Source organism: Ostrinia furnacalis, unplaced genomic scaffold (assembly GCF_004193835.3).
Source record: "Ostrinia furnacalis isolate ACB-3 unplaced genomic scaffold, ASM419383v2 OfSCF2357, whole genome shotgun sequence".
Taxonomy (NCBI): domain Eukaryota; kingdom Metazoa; phylum Arthropoda; class Insecta; order Lepidoptera; family Crambidae; genus Ostrinia; species Ostrinia furnacalis.
In genome coordinates, this window is record NW_021132596.1 from 1,009,989 (window position 1) to 1,027,992 (window position 18,004).

General features: G+C 34.8%; 2 protein-coding genes across 2 annotated transcripts; both read left to right on the forward strand.

Annotated features, from left to right (window-relative positions):
- Window positions 1-7,337: 7,337 nt before the first annotated feature.
- CPR41 (cuticular protein RR-1 motif 41) lies at window positions 7,338-9,879 on the forward strand. Its single transcript, XM_028307919.1, has 5 exons — window positions 7,338-7,414; window positions 7,593-7,636; window positions 7,844-8,068; window positions 8,881-9,051; window positions 9,204-9,879. The coding sequence occupies exons 1-5, from the start codon at window positions 7,400-7,402 to the stop codon at window positions 9,682-9,684; spliced, it is 936 nt and encodes a 311-aa protein (XP_028163720.1). The 5' UTR covers window positions 7,338-7,399; the 3' UTR covers window positions 9,685-9,879.
- A 2,816-nt stretch (window positions 9,880-12,695) lies between these two features.
- CPG21 (cuticular protein glycine-rich 21) lies at window positions 12,696-17,082 on the forward strand. Its single transcript, XM_028307895.1, has 4 exons — window positions 12,696-12,864; window positions 12,991-13,100; window positions 16,022-16,545; window positions 16,878-17,082. Exons 2-4 carry the CDS (start codon window positions 13,083-13,085, stop codon window positions 17,032-17,034), a joined length of 699 nt encoding a protein of 232 aa, XP_028163696.1. The 5' UTR covers window positions 12,696-12,864; window positions 12,991-13,082; the 3' UTR covers window positions 17,035-17,082.
- Window positions 17,083-18,004: the final 922 nt, after the last annotated feature.

The following is an 18,004-nucleotide window of genomic DNA, read 5'->3' on the forward strand; positions in this document are numbered from 1 at the left end:
AGACAGACAGACAGACAAAAATTTTACTGATTGCAAAATTGATCGATACTGATGCCAAAAAGGCATCAGTATCGATCACTAATCACCCCCTGATAGTTATTTTGAAAATATATTTCATGTACAGAATTGACCTCTCTACAGATTTATTGTAAGTATAGATAGGTAATATAATACGATCAGGCCGAAGGTGGAAGCGAGCTTCACCCGGAATCCTCAACCACGGAGGAACTGGCTATCTTACCTCTAACTGACGGAACACAACAATGCTGTTAATGTTGTTATGGCGACAGACTTAGGTAAGATGGCCGAACCAAACCGAACAGAAAAATCTGCCCCCATTGGGAATCGAACCCGGGACCTCTGTGTCTGAAGCAGGTGGTCTTACCACTAGACCACAGAGGCGGTTAATTTTTTTTCATAAGCAATAAGCGCCTATACAAAAACAACTGGCATAGTGTTCACAAAAGGCTGAGATGGAACTACTGCCTATGAACAATATTGTAACTGTTTGATTTGTGATCAGATCTTTTAAATTTAGGTAAGTTGAAAACGTTGAAAATTATGAAAAAACTGTAATGAAAATAAAGATTACATATTTATTATTCAGACTTCAGGGATAGACAGAGAACTTTATAGAAGAAACTTATAAACTCCTGAAAAATGAGTGTTGTTATAAGTTTGGCAAATTGTGGATCTGTGTCTGTACCATCGTAGCTACGTTGGAGCTCTCAAAGAGATCGATTGATTTTGATATAGATTTTTTTTTACATTGAAAGGTGGCTTGATCGAACATTTTTAGCTATGTTTTACGAGTTAAAATATAAAATGTGTGTGTTTAAAATGCTTGAAATGATCTTTAATAAGGATACGAATATTAGAATTATTAATGGCGCAGCGTGGAAATAGCTTTCTTTTAATTACATTTAATTTTAAATAAATAAATAATATGAAAAGTTGGAGGTAACAGCTATTTCGAAATACGAGTATGAAGTCTTTACATTCCTGTATCATTATTCAACGTTGTTTCGCTGTGAAGCAAAACTTTGCTACGTACTCAAAGCGGGCGCCAAACTCGGAGCTTTACCGCCCTTAGTAGACATTAATTTTATTTATTAGGTACATCTAGTCAAGGGAACTTCAGATTTTGATATATTATTATGGAGGTTAACGGTTTCTTTATTGAGAAATCGTAATCGACTTTATATTCTGTAGTGTATTTTATTTATTTTACCGCTAAAACTCGACTTTATATCCTGAGTGTATTTTATTTATTTTACCGCTGTTTGGAAAACTTACAGCTAATGTTATAAATGTTTGTTGTAAGTGGTAGGTCATTTTTTATTCATCCGTTATCACAGAGTGCAATCTTACACAATATGTATGTAAATGATTTTTTCAGGGGGAACATTTTATTATTGCATTAGCTAATATTATAAGTGTACCTACAAAAAACTGGACTTGGTTTAGACTATAGTTTATTTACACGTGAAATCGAAAAATTAGGTTTGCGATTGAATTTTTAAAACACCTTTGACATTATTTATTTCACTTATTTATTTAATAACCTTCAGAGAATAAAAAGATGAAGGTTATATTTCTGAGTAAATAACAGTTGAAAAGCAGTACAAAATTTTATGTTAACTTATTCGGCATTATTATCTGCGTACCTTCCTAATCATAAACTTTTTAAAGCACAGTCAAATGTTTCAACAAACAAATTCACGTCAGGCGTTTAATCAAAATCCTAACGCGTTGAAGTCTTTTCTAAGAGCCGATTTGGAAATTTATTTGTAACTAGCTTTTGCCCTTGGCTTCGCCCGCGTGACTTTAACATTAAACAGATAATTATAAATTCTAGCCTATATGTACCAATCGTTATAAATTGTAGCCTGTATGTTATTCTGATGTATAAATAATAATACTGTAAAGCTTCATCAAAATTAGTTCTGAAGTTTTTGCATGGAAGAGTAACGCCCGTATTCACAAACGATGCTTGCTTAAGTGAAGCAGCAAATCGAACGCACAGCGTTCGTTGTGAATACAGGTGTAACAAACATACATCGACACTAACTTTCGCATTTATAATATTAATAGGATCTCCAAAAAATATTGTGTTGATTTTACAAGATATCGTTGAGTTTTTCAAGTAAGTAGATATGTTACAATCAAAACTCATAATCGGTCAAAACCACCTTTGACTGCGAAAATCAGTCCAAAGTGGTTTTAACTGATGCTCTTGGTTAATATCACTTTTGACTGATTATTCCAGTCAAAAGTGGTTTCGACTGACGCCCTTGGTCAAAACCACTTTTGACTGTAAAATAATTAGTCAAATNATAATTAGTCAAAAGTGCTTTCGCCTGATGTAAAATTTTACCAATCAGTCCAAACTTCATTGAAACATTGAAAGTAATGGTTTTATTTATATTTTGCCAGACAATAAGTACCTAAGGTAGGTGTGATCACGTTGTGTGCACAAATTATATAAAAAATAGACTTTAAAATGGTTTTATAACACATTTTTGATGATTTCCAAATATTTTTCACTAATCATAATACTTTGTATAAAAAACTGTTTTTTTGCAGCTGAAAGTGGTTTTGACTACCGCTCCTCTCATCTCCGCGCCAATGGATAGCTAGCCTTATGGTCAGTTACTCATCTCATTTCCAAAACCGGTTAGTAGTTCGGATGAAGTTCCAAGAGCAAAGCGGACTCGACTCTACATAACAAAAAAATCCGGACATAGAGATTATGTTTTTTTACCAAGCTTATTAATTAGATGCCGGGCGAAATTTGAATAACGGCGTAGTTTTTTAAATCGAGCGGAAAATCTAAACTTCTTTTATGTTTTTTATTTTTATTTATTTAAATTTTTGTTAAATACTTACCTGTCAATATTCTGTCTTTAATGTCTTATCTACTGCCCTAGTCTGGTGGGTTGCGAATGTAAAGCGTTTACCTGCCGATGCGGGATAAATGGCATTTACACCCGAAGCCATGGACGTTTATGTATAAATTATAAATAAACTAGCTTTTGTTCGTTTATTTCGTTTATCACAGATCGTCACTTATAATGTTATTCTGGGCTATAAACAATAATACTGTAAAGTTTCATCAAAATCCGTTCAGTAGTTTTTGCGTGAAAGAGTAACAAACATCCAGACATCCAGACATCAAAACTTTCGCAATTATAATAATAGTAGGATTACCAAAGGAAATTAGAATAATTGAACATTTAAATTTACTTAAAAAAACTTTACAGACTTATTTAATTAATAAATGCTATTGTAATAAATCTGAATTTTTTGACGATAAATCTAATTAATTTATGTAACTGGCAATTTTATTGTTACTACCTAGGTACTAGGTAAGTCAAGTGCTGTAACATACCACCATTTCACTTATGATTAACAATAAATATTTTTGTATTTGTATTTTGTAATTGTGTTAGCTAGTAGGATGTTAGATAAATGGTATATACTAGTCTATGTTAACATAACTATGCATATTATAAATATAATAGAGGAGTCGAAATGTTCATGGATACTCGTCATTTTCAGTTGCTGATCATTATGTATGAGGTCCCAAACAATATAGCGGATTATTTTATATTTATGAATTCCGGCAATTGACTTTGGCCTTTTTGCAAGCCAATAATTTAGCCTCACTTAGGCTGTGTTGCACCATCTTACTTTAACTTTGACAAACGTCAAAAATCTGTTAAACTCCATACAATAACTCCGATTATCGTTAAAGTTACGGTCAAAGTTAGGTAGTGCAACTCAGCCTTAATAACCAAACCACCAATAATAAATGCTATTTTTGATTGTAACAGTATAATGTGATCACTAAGACCACTCGTATACTCGTAGTTTTCCGTACCATCACTTCGTGACAACCATTTCGGTGATATGACTCATTCATTTCTTTCTTTCTTTCTTTTCAGCCAAATGACGTCCACTGCTGGACAAAGGCCTCCCCCAAGGTTTTCCACAATGAACGGTCCTGCGCTGCCCGCATCCAGGCTCTTCCCGCGACCTTTACCAGATCGTCGGTCCACCTAGTAGGAGGCCTGCCCACGCTACGTCTTCCAGCCCGTGGTCGCCACTCGAGAACTTTTCTGCCCCAACGGCCATCGTCTCTACGAGCTATGTGCCCCGCCCACTGCCACTTGATTTTAGCAATTCTGCGAGCTATGTCGGTTACTTTGGTTCTCCTGCGGATCTCCTCATTTCTGATTCGATCACGCAGGGAAACTCCGAGCATAGCCCGCTCCATCGCCCTTTGGGTGACCTGCTTGAGCCTTCTTATGAGGCCCATAGTAAGCGACTCATTCATTAGTAACAGTGAATAAAAATCTACCATGACTTGAAATTATACTATTCAGACGTATACTTATGATAGCACAATAAATAATCCAACTACAAGGTTTATTTTATATTAAAAAAAAATATATACACACTGTAACAATAAATAATTAGAGGTTACATCTATAGGGTGTTGTGAGTTTCAATGGGATGAAAGAATTAACTAATACAAACATTTGACCTCCATTATTTGGAGAACATAAATGTTATTATACCAGCATGCATAAGCATTGATATTCAATATACTCTACACGAGCGTGTTATCTAAGGCGTTAATTTAATAATGTGGGAGTAATTGGTGATTGGCATCTTATAATATGATTATGACTTAGTTCTCGAGGATGTCTACTAACAAGTGTAATAAAGAAGACGTGTTAATTTGTTTTTCAAGCCTGTATTTGCATATTACAACTTAAAGTAGCATTCATAACATTTGTGGTTTATGTTCATTTGATAATTTTATTTAGCAAGATAGCATACATAGTACTAGATCCTAGGAATACCATGCTGATTGCGCAATTATTAATTAAATATTGTTATCTTCATTTTTTTGCGGACATTTTTGCTTTAACATGTGCTATAAAGCGATCATTTACCCTAGCTTAATCGAAAATAGATCATATTCGATCCTTTTTTGTTTCAATATTTAGATTCTGTTTAAGCCTAATCGCAGACCATCGATTTTTTGTCACCCGATAGTTTAGTCGGGCAGTTAATCAGTATGGGCATTGGGCATGTATGGAAGTGCGCACATTAATTCGATTTGGCCGATTGTTCATACAATTTAAAGTCGGGCACAACTATCTGCCAACTAAAAATCGGTGGTCTTCGCCTAGTCTAACTGATTAATTAAGCTATAATATAGTACCTTTATTTGCGAGTGTTAGTAATTTAAATTCAAAGATACAAAATGTTTCGCTAAGTAAATAAGATATACCTAATTCTGGCATTGACACATCACAGATTTCAATTCACAACATATACATAGGCAATGATACAACTGATGTACTGTAGGGTCCAGTATAAGAAGCACATCGAACCGAGAAGCATACAATTGTAGACCGTAAGCAATATTGTGTCGGTACGTAGTTAATACGCAACTTCTGTGCTTTTAAGTTCGATTTTATCATGGACCCTTACAAAGCTCTGGTAAGTTTTTATTTGCCTTGAATAGCGTTTATCAATGAATTATAAATATAAAATAAAATATATTTTAAATTGATGATGTATCATGATAAAGTAAACATCATTAATACAAATTCAATATCCAGTAGCAAAATACTATTGATTGATTCAAACTAAATGAACACATTTAAATCAAATTGATTGTTTATTTCCCATTTAAAACAATTTTCAATGTGTAATCTATTGATTAGTAGGCAATGGATTTTATTAAGGCAATAAATAATATTTAAAATCAACAGAATTACCAAAGAAACAACCACGATAACAGTTTAACCATCAAAAAATACTAATATTCCATTAAATATTTATACAAAAGCAATATGCCATTGTATTTTAATGAGTTTTATAGCAGTGCTAAAAGCAATTTGAAGACAAAAATGTAAACTGTGGATATTCAAAAGTCAAAAGGTCTCGCCACAAGTGACTATTCCGGATATAACCAAGCAGGTTAAATAAAAATGTGCTCCCAATGACGTAATGACAAGATAGACGAGAAAAACTGATTTACATGACAAAAATAACATTTAACCAACAAACTTTTGACATGATAACCTTGGCGACAGTGACTGGCAACAGATCAGCATTGTATTCTACGTTGTATGTGGACTGGTCAGGTCGATTTTTATGTATACCTACTAATGGTGAGAATGGTTCATCATATAATTAATTAGTAGTGATCGGTTCTCAAACTTCTGTCTTTCAAATGTATAACTTAAGTCAGTCAAATGTTTTTTTAGGTAACAAACTTTTCAATCCACCTAACCTTACCATAGGAATGCCTAAAGAAAAATAAAATAAGGAAGATGATTTGCAATAAAAATACCAACCTTTAATAGAGAAAAAAGAGGATATTTTTTCAATTTGTAAAAATATCAAATTATTTGGGTTAGTAGTAGTTTTGCACAATTTTCCTTCGCACAAATGTGCGAAACGTCCCCCCTTTCAATAATATTTTTTTTAGTAGGCGTTTCGCCCGGATTTTTCAAAAGTATTAAAAACGGGTGCGAATTCGTGCGAAGGAAAATCGTGCGAAACTACTACTAACCGTGTACCTACAGGTCAGTCCATTAATACCTGTAAGCCTATTTCAGAAACATAGTTCGGGACAGCATTATCGGTTGTGGCTGTTGACGGCGACAACGTACTTTACAGAATATTATTTACGTAGTTCAATGATCTTATGTTAATACTAAATATGTATTTTATTTATTTACCCGTCTTAGATATGATGAGTAATAAAGTTTGCGACTATGTTTTCAGTCTGAGTGTCGCTTGTTATTCACTACAATCATAGATACTTACATTGTTGGGGATTTGAAACAAATACTTTTCAAGTTTTCAACAGGTGGTACGCAATTTCAGCTAAAAATATGAATGAATATTAGCAAATTATTATTCATGAGTGATTCTCTAAAAAATGCCCATGATATTCTTGCCGGAATAAACCAAGCAAAATTAAAGTTTTGAATGGCTTAAGATGATCAATGTCCAATGAAAAAAGGGCGTTATAATGAAGTGTAATGATATTCGACTTTGAAGAACCGATGAGGTAGGTATCTAATCTATTACCTAATTTATAATGGATTATTTCATCTTTTGGATTAGAATTACTTGTGATATTCTTTTGGATTAATTTGCCATTGAAATGTCCGAGGTTATTTATCAAAGTCTTCATTGAGGCAAAGATTGAGATGCGCTGTATGAATAAAGCGTCAGATCTCACATTATAAATGAGACGAGCAGGATAGAAGAATTAGTTTTACATCGAATTAGTGAAAAACAGTATATAAGGCAATATAACGTTAAAAAAAGAACACTCTGTTAGCCTTACTTGACAGACACAGAAATGCGGAGCCTTCTGGTGAGTCCTGCGGACCACTGATGATATTAATTAAAATACAATGCAGTAAATTATATAATTTGGGAAAATAAAGTATGAGCTAAATTTTATAAATACAAAAAGCCATTAAGCTAAGTAATAGATTAATAACAGTCACATGAAATGTGAATGCATACTAAAAACGAATTAATTTTTACAGGTACTTTGTGTCACAGTGTCAGCCGTGTTGGCGGCTGATTCACCGTAAGTACTACGTGGCTTTACATTAATTTGTATTGTTTTTTAATGTTTTAATGCTCTCTTAGATATTTACAGCAGTTTTAGATATGCGAGTTAAGTTACCTAGTTCATAGAATAGTCTGAAAACAATCATTAAGAAAAATTATAGTAACATCGTGTGTCCTATGAAATGATGTATCCTGAAAAACAAGTGTTCTTTTGTATTTTTAGGTTCAAGCCTTTCCAGTTTGGCTCCAACAAATTCGCGAGCAACGCTGGTCGTTACAATGTAGCCAGCGCTTCAGCGACCGCGTCCTCTTCCGCGGGCCGATACAACCCCGCCGCCTATGACCCAAGCCGCTACAACCCAGGACGCTACGTCGACAACTCCGGACGCTACGACCCCAGCAAAGACAACTCCGGACGTTACGTCCCGGACGGCTCTGGCGCTTACAAGTACGTAATACTTTAAGGCTCGGTTGAACCACCTCAATTTGACTTTAACAAAAGTAAAAAATCTGTCAAACTCCATACAAAAAACATCGGTTATCGTTATAATGTAGTTACGGTCAAAGTTAGGTGGTGCAACTCAAACTAAGTTCTTTAATGCTGCGCTATTTACTCTTTATATCACTCGTAGAAATAACTTAATACCAATAAGCAGTTTCTATCAGCTAAATATCAGTCAAATAGAGTCGGGAAGTGTTGCTGGTGGTAACTAATGTTGCCATGTCCAGTGTGTTCAATTTCGGGAAAAAAGTTAAAAACCGGGACTGGACTAGAAACCCCAGTTGGAAGAATTAAACTCAAATCTTCATTATTATGAACATTTTCAGACATAGGACGCTCATCGTTGAATATAGGATTGTCCTGAATTTCGCAATGCTAAATTGTTCAAGAATGCTTCATGGTTTGTGTTTCGAAGGAAGAGTTCAGAATAAAAAAGAAGCTCTAGATGTTTTTGGTCATTAACCTACTTAAAGAGCTAATAATACTATTGAATCTAGATCCAGTTTCCATTGAAAGTATAAGTTGAACAGGAAAATGGAAACGCTGCATTTAGGCTAATGTATTCTAGATATCCGAGCTACACACCAAAGGTCATTGGTTCACATCTCTAAATATTTGGTTCAATAGCCATAAAACAGGGTCTGTTTAGTCGGTTACATAAGAGTTGCTGTGATGGAGTAAAAGAAAATGTGAATTGCAGGACGCAGACTTTTTTGTAGAGATTTTGTCTAATTGTAGTTATGTTTTTTCTTTACTAGCGGTGACCGTGGTGACCGCGGTGCTGCTGGTGGCTTCTACAGCGGTTCCTCCGACAAGGGAGGTCCCGGAGGCTTCTACTCCGGTTCTTCAGACAAGGGAGGACCCGGCGGCCCTGGTGGAGCCTACAAGCCTGAACCCAACGACGGTGGCAAATACAAGGGCGACAAGAGGTAAGATTTAACTTAGAGAACATATACATATAAATTAACATTTAACTCTTTTTAAATGGTAGCCCACATAATGTGAAAGTTACGACTAAAGGGATGACGAGGACCGCGGCCGGCGCTGTGCGAAATTTAACTGTTTTGTTTTATTTTTCTAGCGGAGGCGCTTACTCTGGTGGAGCAAGCAGCGGTTCTGGTGCTGGTGGCTTCGGCAGCGGCTCTGGAGCTGGTGCCTTCGGCAGCGGCGCTGGTGCTAGTGCCTTCGGCGGCGCGTCCGCTGGCGCCTCTGCTAGCTCAGGCTTCGGCAAGGGCTCCGGCTCCGGAGCCAGCAAGCCCGTCCAATACAGCGGCAGTGCCGGAAGCGGCACCGCCTCTGGTGCTGGCCACTACGACTACAAGTTCGGTATCATCCGTTTCGAAAACGACGTCGAACCTGAGGGATACCACTACCTCTACGAAACCGAGAACAAGATTCTCGCTGAGGAAGCCGGCAAAGTTGAAAAGATTGACAACGAAAACGAAGGCATCAGAGTCAAGGGATTCTACGAGTTCGTCGCGCCTGACGGCATCACCTACAGGGTAGACTACATCGCCGATGAGAACGGCTTCCAGCCCAGCGGCGCTCACTTGCCCAAGTAATCCAGAACTAGTCCTATTTGATTTAAGTCTTGCCCAGTGACCTTATTAGTCATGTAAATAGTTGGTTGTACCTTGTTCTCAAAACTAAACTATGTTAAGTTTAACACGATCATCTTAGTAGTTAACCTGACCTGTGCAATAATCGTAGTTGTAAATAAATACCTAGTAAAAATAAACGAGTATTTTTATTTAATATTGGTGGTTCATATCTATTATCCACTCCCAACCAATCCCAAATAAAAAACTGAGCTGAGTCATTGAGTTTTAAAATTATGTGAAATCTAATTCACACCGATTTTAGTACAAGCTTATTGAATTTCAGCTATGATGACAACGATAGTACCTACTTAATTTTCGCTGTCGATATTGGTTGTCGCGTTCAGAGTACAAAAGTAGTGAAATTAGCTTTGTTGTTAAAATTTAACTTTTAATTTTCACTTAAGTCCTATTTACACCACTTTCATGAGATTTTTCTATCAGAATCAGAATCGAACAGTGGAAAAAACAAGCTGATAATAATTGCTATATTACATAATTATATTGTAATATGATATACCTAATATACTTCCTGAAATGACTATAATAAGATTGTTTACTCATAGGTATACATTATGCATAATACAAATAATAGTTCAGGTTCATCTTACGGCTAAATGTCAAAAAAACTTGGTCAACCAATATTAATTATTCATTTGGTTAATGTTTCTGTCAAGTCTATAAATCACTCCTACAAGAGAAGGATTTTGTATAAAATGGCAGTTAAACGATAAAATGTATGAAAAAAGATCGATTTCATATAATTTTGATAATCAGATGGAATGTTGTCATCCCGGACTTGGCATTATCAAGATGGATACTGAATTACTGACGTATTGTCTTCGCTTGACGATGTGTCATTGTGAGGAGCTATTAAAAGAAATAACTTTCATATATTTAAATTTATTTAACTAGTTAATGGAGTATTACCTACTTAGGCTGAGTTGCACCATCTTACTTTGTAAAGTAAAAGTTTGTCAAAACGTCAAAAATCTGTCAAAGCCCATTCAAAAAGCATTGGATAATGTTATTGTTACGGTTAAAATAAGGTGGTGTAAGTCAGCCTTAATATTAAACGTTTAAGCTTTTCTCGTCTGAAGCACAGGTTTTGACTTAGTTTTCTATATACTTATAATAAATCTGTAGAGAGGTCAATGTTGTACATGAAATATGTTTCCAAATTAACTATCGGGGGGTGATTAGTGACCGATACTGATGCCAAAAATGCAATCAGTAAAATTTTTGTCTGTCAGTCTGTCTGTCTGTCTGTCTGTCCGTCTGTATGTTCCTTATAGAAACAAAAACTACTCGAGGGATTTTAACGAAACTTGGTACAATTATTCTTCATACTCCCGGGCAGGTTATAGTATACTTAGGAATTCCCACGTGAACAGGAATTAGCGGGAAAATCCTTTTGTATGAAAAATCTAAACCGCTTAAGTTAGACGCTTAAAATTTGGCATGTAGGTACCTTAATAAACTTAAAGGTTAGTTACAACAAGGAATTCCCGAAATTCTTACAGGAACGGGAATTAGCGGGAAAATCCTTTTGTATGAAAAATCTAAACCGCTTAAGTTAGACGCTTGAAATTTGGACTGCATGTACCTTAGAAAATTAAAAGCTTAGTTACAACAGGATATTTCAAAATTCCCACGGGAACGGGTGTTAGCGGGAAAAAACATTTGTATGAAAAAATCTAAACCGCGTAAGATAAATGAAGGGGGTAAAACGGGATCCACGCGTACGAAGTCGCGGGCGGCCGCTAGTCTATCTATCTATCTATATAAATAAAAATGAATTGATGTTCGTTAGTCTGATTAAAACTCGAGAACGTCTGGGCCGATTGAGCTGATTTTGGTTTTAAAATGTTTGCCGTAGTCCAGGGTAGGTCTAAACGGTGAGCAAATACGCGCGCGATATTGTTTTTCTGTGACAGACAAAATTCCACGAGGGCTAAGCCGCGGGCGGAAAGCTAGTATATTATAATAAATCAAAGTCTTTTTTTAGCCCAAAGTGAGAACTAACTGAGAACTTTTTAAGGTAGAGCTTATGATCTATTAATGAATGAACAAATTACAATGTAATGAAAAATCTTTAAAACTTTTATACCAACAATATTTTTATTCATAAATGATGCTGTTACCGATTTATGTTAATAAAATATATTACACAATGAACGAATGCTACTGTTTTGTGGGAACTTTATTCAAACCAATACGCGGAACCAGTTTATGGAACAATATCTTATTTTTTGTACATCATAGTGAATCAATTTAGATAAAATCAATAGTTTTAACGTTTCGTCATAGAATAAATTACTGAATTATAAATGTTTTTCTATCGGATTACAATTAATCAACACGCGTAGTCGTCTTTTGTTTTTGTTGCAACATTAACTAAAAAATAATTCGTAGGTCAAGTCCTTCTAAAGTATCGAACGAATACAAAGTTAAGTTCGACACTTATCATAGGTGTGTGATAGGCATAAAATTAAAGCAATTTCCCAGTATGTGACTGATATAATGAAACAAAAATATATCATTACATACTAATAAAGAAAATAAATTTGAATTTAAACCATTTAGGTAACTCTATTTCCAATTTGCTCTTCTAAATAAATGCTCTTAGATTGATTGTAGAAACCTATCTTATTTGCTTAGATAAAATGATAATAAGTCATACTTTACTAATCATATCATACGAGGTATAAAAGATAATCTTCATTACAATTTGAATACTGATAGGCGCTTAAATATCTTACCAATTACTACCCGTTGCTTATAATATCCATTATTCTAGGAACTCGGCTCTGAGGACGAGAATACCCGTGCCATCTCAATTTAAATGTAAATAAACTAAGACATCAGGAATGCAGTGCCTACACATATTGTTGCATTTGAAAATTCATTTTTGTTTTATGCAAATCGATGTGTGAAGCGGATCCCGTACGCATTCCATATGAGAGTTACGACTCTCATGCAGTCGGTCGTCTCAAATCGGGCACTGCACAGGACCGCGCACATTCTGTGCGAGTGAGCGACCAAAGGTGCTCCGCTGACGCTCCGATTCATCTCAATAAATTTGAAAATATGCTAATTCTTCAATCTGACCTCGTCACACCTTGATAGGAGTTCCACAATTCGGTATGTCTAAAATCTAATTTATTAAGTGTTTAAATGTTAATTAGATGCAAAAGAAGCGCCATTATCTCAGGCTGATGGCTATTCTGTATCTGAATAATACAGGCTTAACTTGTCTTCCTGTTCCAGTTTCAGATCTACTCGATAATCTGTGGTGGAAGCTACTGACAGTGATTCTTAGTGATTTATTGATAACAGTGAAGAATCGACCGCCACTCAGCATGAAGCAATCGTCAAGAGTGAGTTTTTTTTATAAAAATTTAGTAGCTTCTTACTTTAAAGGAATTATTATACGAATACAAAATAAAACGCTTCTCTTAAATTCGTTCACAAAGGAGATATTGAGTTAATAGTCGTAAACGAAGCAGGGTAGATTAAGTCATTTAAATCTACATAAAATCATAAAAACTTTTTAAATGTCTATCAATTTGTGATGATGACATTTAGTTTTGAAGAGCTTTGTGACTTACTAAATTTGGTAGTAGGAAGTGTGTATTGTAAACCATTTTAGATAGGTAGATTGCTTTACAGAAATATGTCATTTATATTTTGCAAAAGAGAGTGAGAGAGCTGGGCCCTATCGAGTATTGTTTCTTGATCAACCCAAAACTACGATTGCAAGTTTTGTAGAGATTATTTGAGAGAAATGGGTGCGAAAAATTGTGGTCTTGTGTGACTTGCTGGTTTAAAGAGGTTTTGTAGCAGCGAGTAGAGAGGCAGCGAGTTCGAATCCTACTGTAGGAGAAAGTTATAATATCTTTATTCTATTTTTGTGTGATTTGTCTGCTGTAACAATAAACAAATTGAAGTGATACTTATCACTTATATTTGTTCAAGTGTGATAGTTACGATAGTTTATTTATTTATAATATTATACTTACCAATTGATAAAATCATCAATACCCAGTACTCGATATAGGAAAGTAAAGCAATAATTTTCAACGATTTGTTTTCACCTTCGGAAGAAAACATTGTATGGACTTCCTAATTGTAAATTACTTAAAATTCAGGCACAGAATAATAATAAGTACTACGCAGCTACGTACAGAAGTTTTACTTCGCGAAGGTATTTAAAAAAATGTATGCTCAATGTCATTAACAATATGGTGTAATTTAGCTTGTCTCAAGAGTCAAGCACCATTTTGTTGACAAACGTCAGTGATCGGCACTGCGCCGAAGCTATAGGGCTGACTTCGGTAAAATGATGTGACGTGAGGTGCCAAACTGCGGAAAATGGCGGAGGAAATACATGATTTAGCATGAATTATCATGAATAATATTAACTACTTATTTACCTCTCAGTGTCTTGAGGCAACTTAAAAAAGTACATTCTGTGTTTTTATTATTATTTAGGCAGTTAAATACTGCACAGTATTTAGTACACCATTTTCTTTATTTTCTTCCATCATACACAAGAATACGCGTGCGTGAGTCAATGTTCGCTCGTATGTGAGGCCTTGTCGAATAGTATCCTGTAGGTGGGCCATCGTGCGTGTTTTGTTTTCGATGTAAACTCGCGGAGATGAACAGGCCTGATTCAGGCTTCTTGTTTTATCCACAATGAAGTTATAGGGGGTCGAAAATGGCCTGTGCTGTTTCAAGAAAAAGATACAGCCGGGCCGCTATTTTGCTCGACTTGGCGGAGGCTCTACCGTGTCACCCGATGACATCTTTAGAAATAGACTTTACCAATATAACTAATTTACAGTCGTCAAGTTCCTACCTATAAGAGTGGATTTTTTCAATTCAAAATCAAGTTCTAAAAGATTAAGCAGTGATTCATAAAACGAGTAACGGATCCTTGCTTATGCCGTTTGTCTCAAATGCCAAGTATTGCATGTAGCATCATTTATTTATTTGCCAATCCCAACAAGGAAGTTCAATCACCGCATATTTTTTGTTGCACCGTTAGAGTCGATATGTAACCTTATCCCACTAAAGTTAATGTTACGGTTTTTCAATGACAACTTATCATTAAAACGGTGAGGTGCAAGGACCAAGCACGCGGCAATAAAATCTGGTTGAAATATCAGACAGTGAAAAAGGTCGATTCTTGAAGAATTTAACGCTTACCTCTTCGCAACAAAGTTGAAAGTAAGAAGGGATGGCAAAGGGAAATTCCCCACCATTTTTTTTAAGTGACATCATCTTAAGCTGGTCAACTGACAATTTTTTTTGTATGTCGTCATGTCGTAAAATATTTTTTGCGTTTAGTTATGGGTGCAAGGCCACAAAGATAGGGTAAACCAGAGAGTGATTGCCCACTGGTAGTGATTGCCCGCTTTAAGAATAATATTGTTAGGTGCTGACTTTGAATCACTCTAGTTAGATTTGAATTTACTAAGTAGATGGCTCCGAGATCAATGTACAGTAGATTTATAATTTACAATAAGAAACCCTAAAAAAAAACAGTTATGGCGGATTTTGTCAAGACGGGTGAAAATGTTACTCAAACAGGTAAAGACTTTAACAATTTTACTAAGGAATTACTTGCTTAGAGGTTAAATTTTTTTTGCAAGTTATTNAAAGGGAAATTCCCCACAAATTTTTCATAAGTGACATCATCGTAAGCCGGTCAACAGACATTTTTTTTTGTATGTCGTCAAGTCGTAAAATATTTTTTGCGTTTAGTTATGGATGCCAGGCACCCAGATATATTTTATTTGAAATAAAAGTCAGATAAAATAACGATTTGATCTATTCACATTCTTTTACTGGCTTTTTGGTAGTAAAACTGCCTTCCGAAAAGAATGATAATAAAAATTAATCAAACATGTGTAATTGGATCTCAAATACAAAAATGTTTTTTTTNCAATGTACAGTAGATTTATAATTTACAATAGGAAACACTAAAAAAAAACAGTTATGGCGGATTTTGTCAAGACGGGTGAAAATGTTACTCAAACAGGTAAAGACTTTAACAATTTTACTAAGGAATTACTTGCATAGAGGTTAAATTTTTTTTGCAAGTTATTTAATATTCAACAAATGGTGTATAGTTACCCTATTTTGTATTTGAACTAAATCAGATAAAATGACGATTTGATCTATTCACATCCTTTTACTGGTTTTTTGGTAGTAAAAATGCTTTTCGAATAGAATGATAATAAAAATTAATGTGTCATTGGATCTCAAATCAAAAATGGTGTTTTTTTTTCAGATGTTGATCCTGTTGTTGGTAGTAGCTATACAATGTAAAGCGTTCGACGATGGTAAATATAGCCCAAAAAAATATAGAGTCAACGATGACGGTAAATACTATAGGCCGCTAGATGAGGGCAAATACATCCCTGGTGATGAGGGGAAATATACCTATATTTACAGAAACACATTATATCCAGCGTTTCCATACATTCATAAGGAAGGTCCTTCGGGTGGGTTTGGAGGCAACGGTGGGAATGGAGGGGATGGCTCTTACGGAGGTAATGGACCCAACGGTCCTGATGGCATTGATGAATCACAGAGAATTGAGTATATTGGACATAAAATTTACGCCGAGAGATACCCCTACATTCACAAAGTAATAAAGGCTTTAGTAGACAAATATGTATCAACAGAAAACTTGTTTGGGGAAACCTCTGAAGGAAGCTCGAATCATTACAGTCAAGTGCACGCTGATAAGGAATCTGCTGTTAAATGCCACTATCTGTCACCGAATCAAGAAGACGGCGAATTTGTGACTCAGTAAGTTTTTATTGTGATTACCTTTCTCAGAACTGTTCGGGCGAAGTCGTATTGAACCAGCTTAAAGTTACAAATCTTAAGCTTGAAACTTTTAAACGTAACTTAATATGCAATTTATTTATTTTGAGTTAGCAAAAATTCTCCATACTTTTGTGGTTTCAAACGAAGCTACGATTTGTATCATAAATGTCATAGAGCAATACTTTGTAATAGTTGGTATTTTATTGTAATTATTCTTGATTTTAATCTTACTCAAGATGTGTAGGCGTGCGTGATCGATGATGGAGCGATCTAGAAAATGCTCGTTTAATAATACAATTCTTTTGTTTCAGGTACCCACCTCGATTGGAATTAAACAAATCGGAAAAAGTAGGCACGTACTACGGCTATAAGGGATCTAAAATACTTAATACTGTCAAAAACTCACTAAGCACTAAAATTAAATTAGAATACGAAGTATTTGTAAGAGTTGTAGAAATTACAGAATAATGACTGTTTAATTGAAATTAATTTATTTGAAAGCCTATGAAAATTGTATAACCTTTGAATGTATACTGAATGCTATTTAAATATTTATACGGAAATAAAATGATGTAAGCTAGAGTGATGTGGTTGTTTCATTTTTTATTTAAGAGAAATAAAAAAAAAGTACTTATTCAGACAATTGAAAAAAAAACCTATTTCTTAAATTATTACGTCTCTATTATCATCATAATATGATACTATCAAAAAAGCACTGAAAAAATATTTTTCTTATAAGTATTTCAAGACTTCTACATTTTATAGGAAACAAAAAGTGTGTATTATGTACAAAGCCTGACAAAAACACAGAATAAATAAGTCAAAGAAGGATAATGGTAGGTATATATAGAGATGTTGCGTGTGGGAGAATCGAACAGGTAGGCCCGAAATGGTAACTTTGCATTTCAATGGGCAATTACCTATTCCAAAAATGTTGCCATCATGAATATTATCCGATTTTATTTCATGTATGCGGATGAGAACAATGTAGAGCAAGGTTGGATGAAATTTGGAGAGGATCAATTCTATACAAACTGGTAGTCAGGAGTCATATTTATACAGGGTGTCCTGAATGATATATCAACGTTTAGACTAAGATATCTTACATTGTAATTAATTTAAATTAGTTATATTATGTTCTATCTTAGTTAATGATCTATTATTAATTTCAATTGTTTAAAAAACATGGGTCGTATTAGGTACAAATATTTAATATTTATAGTTCCAATTTGTTGTCCCTGAAAATTACAACATTTTGTTTGCAATGCTTAAGATGTCAAAGTAAGTAAGCATATACTCGTAGAACATAAAAAGCTGCCACATTCAGGACCGGTCGTTGTGGAAATCCTTGAGGGACATCTTTGTACAGTCACGGAATGAAAAGGTTCGTCAGTTTTCAAATTGATTCCTTCAACGAATCGCGAGCACATATTACCTT